Source organism: Gymnogyps californianus, chromosome 13, assembly GCF_018139145.2.
Source record: "Gymnogyps californianus isolate 813 chromosome 13, ASM1813914v2, whole genome shotgun sequence".
In the NCBI taxonomy this organism is placed as follows: domain Eukaryota; kingdom Metazoa; phylum Chordata; class Aves; order Accipitriformes; family Cathartidae; genus Gymnogyps; species Gymnogyps californianus.
In genome coordinates, this window is record NC_059483.1 from 9,280,681 (window position 1) to 9,292,856 (window position 12,176).

The 12,176-nt window shown below is 40.3% G+C and overlaps 1 protein-coding gene across 2 annotated transcripts in view; it reads right to left on the reverse strand.

Moving 5' to 3' along the window:
* PTPRG (protein tyrosine phosphatase receptor type G) overlaps positions 1-12,176 on the reverse strand; it is a 422,925-nt gene that overhangs the window by 47,494 nt on the left and 363,255 nt on the right. Inside the window, exon 14 of one of the 2 annotated variants that reach the window (XM_050904923.1) lies at positions 10,963-11,028. The exons of the other annotated variant lie outside the window; for it this stretch is intronic. Coding sequence (XP_050760880.1) covers positions 10,963-11,028 — 66 coding nt within the window. The remainder of the gene's footprint in view (positions 1-10,962; positions 11,029-12,176) is intronic. 2 annotated transcript variants of the gene reach the window in all.

A 12,176-nucleotide genomic window follows, 5' to 3' on the forward strand; every position in this document is an offset into this window, starting at 1 on the left:
AACTCAGCACAAACATTTTCCACGCTTCCTTGTCCCATCTTCCCGGTGTCCCTGGAGAACAGCGAAGGTGATGGTGAAACCTTATTTGCGATGACACTTGGCCCTGTAACACTTGGTAGCTAACTACTCTCCCGGTGACCTCAGGCAGGGCTAGCAGCAGCAGGCCTTCCCCTCCTGCTTTAATCAATACTCATAACAGCTGTGTTGGATACACTCAGCAATTTTACAGATGACTGAATGGGTTTACTCATCAGTATTTTCTACTGCAAGAGAACAAGCTCCCTGGTTATATGCATTACCACTCAAAACTTTAACGTCTTCGGGCAAAACTGGGGTAGAGAAACCTATAGGTGGTATCTTAAAATGGTTTAAAAATTAGGCACGGTTTTAAAAACCAAAGGGAAGCCTGACGTATTCATTTTCCTCTCCCTGAGCCAACTATTTATTTAATGCAACATGCATAACAAAGACTAGAAAATCACAGAGGAAAACAAAGATATGTCTTTTCCAATCAAATAATACCTTAGGCAGTTCCTATAAAATGTGTACTTCCAATGCCCTAAACATCATGTAATATTAAAAAGGAGCCTAAAACTTTCTCACAGAAGGAAGCTAAATTTAACCAAGTGAAGAGTTGTTCTGTAATCACAAGAACTGCAGCAATCAATGAAGATTGCCTCTTACTAGAGAGGAGCTTTTAGCAGCACCTCTAAGAACTCAAAATTGGGCATACTTGATATTATCATTTCAGGACATGAATTCCCTTTGGGATGAATTGCAGGAAAGGAAAGAATAAAAACAGGGTGGCACACTGGGAGGTTAAAATACAGGTATTTTTAAACACAAAATGTAATTCATCTGGATTGAAATTGTGTTACAAGAAAAACAATACAGAGACGATCCCACCTAAGAGAGGACAGCAGAAACTGGGTCTCTCTTTGGAACATTCACCTAAATGTCCCTAATTACTCCCACCTAATTACTCTCAAAATGGAAGAGCCCTGCTCTTTCCTTTGCAAAAATATTCTTTCCTTCCTCCGAATGGAACATCAGGACATTCAATTGACAATTATTTTAGGTATCCCAAGCCTCAGCCTGGGACCTAAGCATAACACAAAAATGTGCTAAAAATATAGGTGTATTTTTCCTCTGTTTTGATGGCCCTGCCCATCTTCAGGCAGAAATGCCAGTTTGTTAAATATATGGAAATACTCGATGGGAAGCTCCCTCTTTCTCAACAGACATGTCCATGTGCACCTGGACTAAAGCTGCATGGGAGAACTAGGAAGATTTCCCAACACTGCTGGACATATTTCATGTTTAGCTTATTTGGGGCCAGGATAAAATATTAAAAGTGTGATTGTTTTCTTTCTCTTTTCATCACCATGTATTTGGAGGGTGGGCTTTTTTCATTGGCCATTTCAAAAAGAAATAGCTACTTAAAAATTTTTATCGTCTCTCTGTTAACTCTGTTTAGAGCACAATTAGAAATGGCACAAAAAGATAGCTTTGGAAGCACAGCACAAAGGAAAAGAAAAGAGCAGCTGGCACCAAGAGCAGAGAAGCAAATTATTTAGTACCTGGCAGATAATGAGAACACTGAAAATACACTACTTAATGGTAGTGCTCTGACAGGGCTACGTACGTCACCTCATCACGCTAATACAGACAGACCGGGTGGCAGCCAGCTGGTCCTCCTTCCCCACCCATCTCCCTGAAAGCAAAGATTTGTAAGCCGCTAAATAATAAACCTGGACAGAAGTCTTGAGGATCATTAATCTCGCTATCAATCAACCCATTTAGAGATTCACTTCTTGCTGTCGCTGATACTAATCTGGTAGTGACTCGAGAGCTCTGGGGAAGCCTGGAGTATCCGTGTCTGAGGAATTGCTTTAATGAGTTTCTTGCATTCAAAGGTTAACAAATGTGACAAGGAAACACAAATATCAGAGACGATAAACTACCATCCACTGAACCAAACCACTGAGAAATACTATGTTGTGTATTCTGCTGTGATACGCTGAATACATTTCTAACTAGCTCTGTAAAAATACCCGAGTCAGACCCCAGTGACCTATCTCAGATGCCAGGAGAGATGCAGGCACGTTAGTGTGAGCTCTACCTGCTCCAATACTCCTTATCTGCTGGGCTAAGTACCTTGGGCATAGCTCTGCATTAATAGAGCTATACCGCAGAGAAGCAAGTTGTATTTGCTGAAGTGGTGTTCTGGTTAAATCAGACAATCAGTGTGGTGTGAACATATCCACTGCGCTTCCTTCGCTAAACACAACAGACCCACATCAATTAATACATCAGAATAAAAAGTCCCCACATCAGTAGGATCCTTCCAGTAGCATTTGCATTAAACAGTGCAGTATTTTCTGTGAGAATGTTTCTAAAAAATAAATAGCATCAACAATAGCAATAATATCAAACAAATCCCAAGATAATTAATACTGTAAGAAAAATATAATTAATACCAAAAAGTGGTAAGCAGTATTAAGCATACTCAGACATAATAAAGAGGCACAGAAAATAAAAACAACGTATATTTTAAATTAACATCTCCACAGACCAAATAAGTCATAAGAAAAATTCTAGAAATATTACAAGCAAGTAACGGAGGTAGAATCCACTGCACCATGAGGTAGAGGGGACTAGAAGGATGATCCTGAAAGTGCTCGAAATGAAGTGAGGAAAAGTTCCCTTTTCAAAATATTTATTAAGAAAAGGATATCTTTGAAGTTTCAGGCCTATAACCCATTCAAAGCTCCTTGAATTTTAGTGTCAAGGAAATACACACTTATTACACAAAAAGGACTCAAAGTAAGAGGCATATCAGAAAAGTTACCATGAAGTCTACTAGCAGGCCCAATTATACAGAAGAGTCAAGAATTGAAGAATCATAAAGTAACACATGTAGAAAAGACTTTGCCTTTAAGAAATCAGTCAAAATTATTCTGAAAATTAGAAACTGCTTTCATCCTCATGACAAACTCTTTTTCAGTAAGTATACACTCGGGCAAATAAACTATTGCTTTCCCGTTGTCTTAATCAGTGTGTAGAAACAGCTAATAACAAAACTAATCACAGGAGGAGAACATTTTGATTCGAGATAAAAGTTCATTGCAGATAAGCAAAACAGGAGAAATTCAGTCAACCTATGTTAATCATTAGATCCCTTAACACCAGATACAGTTTAATACATTTTCTATTTATAGACTGTTCTCTTTATTTGCACTATTTCCAAAGCTTTAATCTACCTTTTATTAAGCTCTTTATAACCTTTCAGTGTTGATAAAATGTGGGACTGGGGAAAAGGAGAAAAAAGCCCACAAGAATTGTAGTTTGCATCTTAGCAAAAACATATGAATGCTTCTTCATGTAAGAAGAAACGTGCCTGGATCCATCAGGCATTTGCTCAGAAGCAGACATGTAAATTAAACACAAGCTCTTGGTTCAGTATTTCCTTTTCTCGAAGCTCATGAAGTGGCATGGCTGCACAGGCAGACACGCTGTCTTTGAGGAACGCAGGAGATGTCTGCTCCTAGGTGAATTGTTCAGTCCTGACACCTCTAGCAATTCAGATTCATTTTCCTCCTACTGTATTTATGCATTTCATTTCCATGTTCTGATGTGATCTTTGGTGGTGCTTTTGCTGCCATTAGTGCAGCAATTAGACAGTAAGCTTGGGAATGGAAAAGACAGCAGCAATCACCATGGCCAACAAGATGTGTTCGGGCATGCAGGCAAAGGGAGATTCCAGTGGGGACCGAGGTCCTCCTGTTAGACCCACTCCAACTATTTTAATCTCTGCTCGTAACTGCGAACTGTAGTAACAAGTTCCTGTTTTATTCCAGTATTTTAATTCGAGGAGTTTTGTGAGCTAAAAATGTTTAAGATGCAGACTAAACAGCAGAGTATTTTGCCACTATTTCTGGTAGTTTTGTCCCAGACATTTGGTTTCAGATCTGTGATTTCCTGTCGAGAACACACAAGTGTGAAATACTTGTTGATCCGTTTATTCATTTGCCTCCTGGCTGATTGTAGCCATTTTGACAGAACGGATAAATTGACTTGCTCCTTGCTGTTTTTTTCTCACGTGCTTCTCCATCAGTCTGGAAGCACTGCCCCAACTTCCCAGATGCTGTGCTTAGGTCTTTATCACTCCTACACCCTCACTTTACATCCTGCGCCCTCCTTTTAGAGGCTTGCTAAGCCAATTTCACACAATACCCAGGTTGTCTGAAATGCCACAAACAAACTCTGGCTATAGCAGCTTCTGCAACTCCATCTGCTAGATGAAAATGATACATAATATTTAGAGAAACTATTTTTGAACAAATCAAATCCAATGAAGACTTTACATCAGTCTTTAGGACAAGAGATATATCTGTGATAATTGCACTTGGTTACTCCAGGCAGCTTTTAAGTATTTATCTACGACACATCTCAGCAAATCATCTATTTTTCCAAGTCATGAACAAACACTGCAATTTGGAAAGGGAACAACTCTTGATCATTCTCATTGAGGAAATGGCAAAGGTAACAGCTTCAAGTGATCAGGCAAAACCTTGTAACATCAGCACAAGATTTTCAATGCAAAGTAATTTCAGCAGGCTAACAAATGAGTCACTTCTCTCCGACAGACGTGTAGCAGAACACAGTGCATTTAATTGATGTGCCCTTTTATTGCAAAACATACTGTCTCCCTCCAGTTTGACTAGAGCAATGGGATGCAGCATTGCCAGGAAAGAGCTGAAGAATGCAAACTTGGCACCACATAGTAACTAAACGTTGATTCATGGAAATTATGAGACATTCAAGGGGACAGGTCCCAGACTCCAAATTATCCTCCACTCTTGTATTGCCCCCATGTGATTATAGCAAGTTTGCTTAGAATTTGCTGCTCACTCTTCTAATTGGATTCCTGCAAAGGGCAGTTTGCTGTGCCACAACTTGTCACTTTTTATCCTGCTTTAACTCCAAACCACTCAATTAATATTAAATTCCATTTATTATAAAAGCATTTGTTTCTACCCATACAATGCTATCAGCAGCCATCTCATTAATATTTATTTCCACAAAGTGGCCCACTGATGTTAAGATCTCAGCTACAGTTAGTAATTTTAAAAGGGGAAAATATGTGAAGCCAAGAAGGTCAAAACAGAACATGAGCTGTAACAGAAAACATCCAACCCATATGAGTTTAACTCCTTCTTCACAGAAAGCTGAGTGAATACAATAAGGTTGGCGGAGAGCCATGGCAATGTTAAAGATAGTCCAGTCACTAGAAAAAAATGAGGAGTGAGGTTGCCAATGCATCTCTCTGCGGGGTGGGGAGTTGCTGTCTGGCGCACCAAGGAAAAGAGATGCTGGAAGGAGGCATGGAAGGGGAACGCTCATCCGCTGCCTTATTCCCCCGTGAGCTGAGCTGTCCACTTTCCAGGCTTCAAAAAGAAAACCACGGAGAACTGTGGATAACCTTAAAAACCCTGGGCTAGGGTTGGTTTAAAGCCCTTTTTCTTCAGCATCCTTTTCTGTGCTCAGCACACAGGGAATTAGCACAGCCTTTCCCAGCTTGACAGTGCGGAAGTCAATGGGACTCCACACTCGCCATCCAAGGAGTGAAGGAGGAGAGGGCTGCAGACGGTTCAAGTGTTTCAAAAAAGCTGTTGTAAAGCTCAGGGATTCTCTTGCACGCTTTCAGTACAAGGAAATATTGCTAAGGAAAGAGAGGACATCCAAGTGCAAGCTCAAATCCTGTAGACAACACTGCAACCCACTGAAATCTCAGAGTCACAATAAAACACAGACTTTTCATTTCCCCATAGGCCTAGCTGCAGCTTGGATTATCACAAATGCTGGTGAGATGGGAGCATTTCTTGTATGTTAAGAAGCGCCCAGCTGCTTCTCATGCAGAATGCTCCTGAGAGTGAGATTATACATTCAGACATGGCGAGATGAAGCAGCTGCTGAGAATGTATATCAAATATTGTGATTCCTTCTCTTCTGCTCTCTTATCCCGTGCATCTCGAATAAAACTAAGCTGCAGGGACAACAGGTCTCTTTCTAGTAGTCTCCACCTATTCCTTTAAACTATACAACAGGGAACTTGTTCCATGTAGCTCTGTGGATAACAAAAACAGTGATGTTGAACTCTAACCTTCTGCTACCACGAAGAGCTAAATTAGTTCCCTACAGCACATCAGCACTGCTTTTGAAAAGGTCCAGACTCTGCAAAAAACAGATGGAAACTAAACTTATGGGCCTTTAAAGATGTCAAGCATTTCCCTCGCAGTAATGGCATAAGAATCCTTCTTCTTCCCATCAATTTTTTTATTAATCAGAGCACACATGGCAACTCCCTGTGTGGCACCACTCAGGGCTCACCCCATCAACATAAAACCTTGCGAAATTATCACCTCGGGTTTACCACTGGGATAACAATGCTTTTATACCTAGAATTAAAAAGATGAATTGTCACAGCCTGGCAAATCAATATGCAATGGCAGACACCTAACTCCAATACTATTTTGTTGCCCTCTTTCTTCCCACAGATTGTTCCCGCATTCGCTACAGGGTCTGGCGCACAAAACCAGAGAAAGGACTCCTCTTGCACTGTTGTCACCTTTGTGCTTTTACTTTCAGGGCTACTGTTCTTGCAGATTTTGAAGCACAAGCACATTTTGGACGGCAGCAAAACCAAGCCTGCAGGCTCTTGCTTTGACAGCCAAATACACTCCAGAGAGCTGCAGAGCCCTTGTAGATCCCCAAATTCTCGTCTCCACCACCACATTATGTGGAACAGAAGATTCTTGATCGCCCGTTTTCTTGAAGCTGTTTGCGTGAGGACCTGAGTCAAGTTACTCCTTCTCCCTCAAAGAGCTGAATTGGCATTTTTACCATCAAGAGGGTGGTGCGGTTGTGAAGTGCCCAATCATTTCTGAAGAGACATCGGGGACCTGGTGCCAGGTCCTTATTCACAGATGACAATCATTACCGTAAGCATAAGAAAAAGGGTTCTGCCCTCCTGACTGCAGCCAAGTGCTCCACATGAGTTGGCTTTGCAGTGATAAATGTCACGTTTACAATGGGTTTTGCAACATGAAAGTCCATAATTTGCTTTCCAGGGACCTATGCTTGATTATCAGGAGAGTTAGAAGCATTCACTGAAGTCTAATGAATAGAATTAACACATAATTTAAACAGGGACTAATATGTATGCAAATGAGAAAAAGTTAAAAATAAGAGTTCAAGCCATAATTTCAGAAAATGTAGACTGCATCCTTATGAAATATGAATGTTTCAATTCACCTCATATCTTTACATCTATGTTAGCTGCTTTGCATGTGAACAATAGGGTGCATCAAGCCCATTTTGATTTTTATATTTGAACTTGGACTTATAAAATGGATTATATTGAAACATGAATAATATATACGCTAATTAAAGACTCCATTTAATGACATAAATAAAGATGAAGACCAACACAGGCTAATTTCCATTTGCAGATTTCCTAATTACTGTATTTTCCTTTGGAAAGCAGAAACTTTATTTCCACAGTCTCAGAAAAAAAGACAATATTTTCTTTGCTCAAATTATTTTAAAAACCTTTTCAACTCTTTTATTCTTTAGGATTGATCTCCACAGAGATACAATTGCTTTGCCTAGATAGATGCAGTATTAAGTATCACCCAAGTTAAACTATGGTGATTTGTGCATGCAAATGGTGTTACTTAATTATTAATTATTATTAGATTTTTCTCTAATAAGGAAGTATTGTTGATAAATATAAGGTCTATACACCCCTCAATACCACAAAGCATGTTCAGAGTAACTCTGGCAGATGCAAACCAAGTAAATGTCCTTGATGTTTGATAGGCTGTTAATCTCTCTCCCCCTTCCTCCTCCCACTCCCCAAAATTAGACAGAACAAGGGCACAGGACAAATGTATAGTTGTAGGAAAATAAGGCATTAGCAGAAAACATGACTACAACTTCTGTCATGCAAAGCCTACAGAAAAGCTTGCTGAAGAATAAACAGATTGCAGAAAAAGCCCTTTTAGGTTAAAAGGCTTTGTTTGTACCTATAACCGTGAGGAAAGTGGTGAAAAATAGTTCATTCAAACGAATATGAAGCCTGTAATGATATCAGAGCCAGGAGAATCTTTTTTTGCTGTTGTCTAAATGCTGGTTATGTGGATAAAGAAGCCTAGATTCAGCCTTAACTCACAAAACCAGCATTTGCAGGCTCTGAAAAGCAAACTGCAAAGCAAACCCATTTACTCCCTGATTGAAATAGCACCCTGAATGCTTAAAAAATAAGCAGCTGTATGAATAGGAAGAGACTAACCATACTGGTACATTTATGTCCTAGGCTTTTATTAAAAAAACCCACAAAAATTCTAAAAAATGACAGGTACGAGGACTGCATCTTCACAGCTTTAACTTCATGTCTGTAATACCAGTTGCTATTACCAATGAACACTGAAATTTAGGAAACTTATAAGACTCTGAAGAGTAAATGATCATCATTTTGAGTTGTGATGTGGTTGGAAGTCCTCCGGGCCCTCAGTACTGCTAGCACTGCACAACTGCTGTGATCTTCATCCATACCACTGCTGCCGGGGGAGCGCAGCCTGGCACTGCGGGAGAAGAGGCTCTCTCTGGTCCCAGCTCAGCACCCTCTGCCCTTGCGGTGCCTGTCCCTCCACACTCCTCCTCTCAGCATTAGTGGAACTGGCTTGGGGAAATAAATACCTTAAGAAAAGCTGGAAAGCAGCTGGAAAGCTCACAGGCCAGTTTACTTTGATCACTTCTCTAACAGCATAAAATCCTCTTCACTGATGAACCACTCAGCTCCTAATAAACCGTGAGGTTGGCAGATGTAATTTCCCACGATGGGTTTAGGAGATGCACCCCCTCTGCCTGCCTTGCAGAGGGCTATTCTCTCACTCCCATTAAAACCCCACGTTTATGCCAAATATCCATCAGCAGCGGTAAACTCTGCTTCCTATCTCCATCCACTACTAGTGAGGGATTTGCTCCAGCTGAGGAGCGCTTGGATCACCAGCCTCATGCCTGTGCAAAAGGCAAGACATCCCTTTATACATGACTTGGAGAAGCCCTCATCTGCAGGGATTCAGCATCGTAGCCCTGAGTCCAACCTGTGGCATGACAGAACATGGCTCGATCCATAATGGCTTAAAACATATTTGACATGGGGGTGAATGAGACAAGCTCGTGCTGCTACAAAACATGAGGAATTTTACCAGCGCTCACTGGAAAATTTCTGATGGTGGTTAAAAAACGGTTTTAGAGAGTGAATCACTGTGCAGAAATATATCCATTTAACTGATAATTTGATCAGAAGGAAAATAAAAACCAAATTTGAGCCTTTAGGGAACAGAACATTTGTCATTATTGAGAAATGTTTTGATTGCTTTTTTTTTTAACATTAACAATATTTTTAAAATTCAAATTGGGCTTATTCCTATTGCTTTATAAATGTCACTTTGTAGGATATTTCAAAACATTTTTGTTCTGTTTTGGAAAAGACAGGATTTCCAAAACATGAAACAACCCACCAGCCAAGAACCAGGCATGCCACCTACGCCTGTTTCAGCTTAAAAGTTAGAACTCAAATGGATTTTAACCTGTAAGTCAGTAGAGTAAAATACATGCTGTTCATAGCAATAGAGGAAATGTTTTCTTTTAAACAAACTCAGTGTTCTACAATAAACTGAATGAATTCACATACTTGCAACATTTGTAATAGCAGCACAATATGCGTTGTGCATTCCAAGGCGTTGGTTTTTCCCAAATTGCACAGGTTTTAAGGGAAGTAAAATTAAGTCCACCCCTGCTTGTTATTGTTTTACTAGTCTGCTGATTCCTAGTATTTATCCAAGCAGTTAAGATTGCTGAATTGATTTAATATTCTTACCCTATAATTTTACACTCAGACCACATCCTGCTGTGAAATAGCTAGTGCTAATGTTAGTCCAAAGGCTGCTGTGGGACTTAGGACAGCACAGGGCCCTTCAATAGCTGTATTTTATGGTTACAAGGAGAGAGAAAAAATATAATTTATCTGGTTGCTGTGGTTAATTCACAGTTTCACAGCAGAGGTATACTGTTCCCTCCGGGTACATCTACTTGTATTATAGGATATTTCATTCACAGTTTGTCTGAGACATTCCTCCAGCTCTGAACCTACCAATTTAGGAGAGCGAATCTACTCCAGAGATACCTGTATACACTTTAACACATACTCTTACATACTAAGAATAATATAGAAAAGATATAAACTAGCAACAGATCAACAGAAAACATAAACTAGCAACAGATCAAACAACAACAGGTTAATAAATTGTTTCTTTGAGCTGAGGAGGGGAACAGAAAAAGAATGCATCCATCTTCTTAAGAAATAGTCTTTTTTTTCCCAAGTGATTTAATTTCATGAAAAGCATTTGTGAAATTTGTTTCTCTTTTAAAATACCTATCATAGCTTTAAAAGCTAGAATTCAAAAATTTTAAAATTGTATAAAAGTTTCCTGTAGAATACCTTACAAAAGACCTAACAGATGAGTAAGAGAAGTCAGTGGCACCTGGCATCCTCTACCACTGTGCTTATCAGAAAACCCACACTCCTCATGGCATACTATTTCTGAGCACCTACAACCAGTTCTTAATGGAGTTTAACTAGAACATTTGAATATTTAAAAAATATTTGTTCAAACTTACGCCTTGTAAACTACTACCTCTAATCCAGTTACTGCACAGATAAAATCTTGCTCTTTTTTTCAAGACCTCACCATTACAGCAGCACTGGGGAAGGCAATTCCAGAAAAAAATGCCTGCAATTAATCCATTTAATTAGTTCCACAGAAACAAAACAGAAAGATCAATTGCAGCCATGCTGCAGATCCCTCCTTGCCTGACCTCAGCTGCCCTTGCCTGCTCCCCTTGGCTCCCTCTGCAGAAGGAGGTATTTCTGGAAATGTTGGGGAAATGTTGTTACACCTCTGAACAAAGCGGTGAGGAATGTGTCAACAGCAGTTTTCCAACTTGCTGCCAAGACTTTTGCATAAACTTCATCCCCTTTAGGGATAACCTGTGCGCGCCTGTAGGCAAAGCACAGCCTAAATGTCTCAGCTCTTATGGGACACATCGTATAGCACATTAAAAAGAAAAAAGTATACTTTTTTGTTTGGGAGCTTTCAAGGTCACCAACATGATATTTTGAATTCTAGTCTTCCACAACCAAAGCACGTATTCTCCTGTTGTTTGACTTACGATTGCATGCTTGACATTATCTTTTAAAATAAAGGTGATGCAGATCTGGGCTCCCACTGAGTTCAATGGCCACATCCATAAAAGTGCCTCCAGAAAAGATGTTCACACAACTGGCCCACATGGTATGAACATCCCAGGAGCTGAGGAACATGCACAGTTTCAGAGTAAGAGTTCTCATTTAAAGGCACTGTTAAAAATAATCACAATCCAGCAGGCACCAGGACTGCCGGTGCTGGGACGGGTGGTTTCACAACTGCAAAATCTTGGTTCTTCAAGGAATCGCCATTCCCTGTCTTCTTTGCAAGAAAATACTTTCATATAACAGCCTCTCCAGGGGTGTCCAGATTCAGTCACCTTGGGTGCTTGCTCACAGGGTCTTTGCCCTTGGCACCGGGGGTGGCCTCATGTTGGCACTCACTGCTGATAACAGGGCAGTATTGACACGTGCAGTACGGATGGTGCCTTAGATAACACACAATGGGGGCAACAAACCGCAGCTATACCAACCCTTTCTCCTCTGTTTTGTTTTTAAACTTCAAATCATTGTTTTGCTCTTAACTCTTCCCTACTTTTAGGCTCCCTGCTGCAGGAGAACAGATGGAACAAAACTCCAAACAGATTTTTTTCCACCAACCTGTGGGTCTCCTGACACAGTTGTCCTCTGCAAGCTGCCTTTGCAGTTTCTTTCCTGCCCATTTGTATCTTCCTTTCACTCTCTCTCCAAAGCTAGAGCCCTCCCTCTCTCCTCCCCCCAATTCCTAGATGTGCTCTTTTATCAGCTTCAATGTTATTCACTTTAAACATGATGCATTTAAACTGTGTCTTCCAAATGCTTTTCCAGGCTTCTAGTCTGTGATTTACAGGACAATTTATCA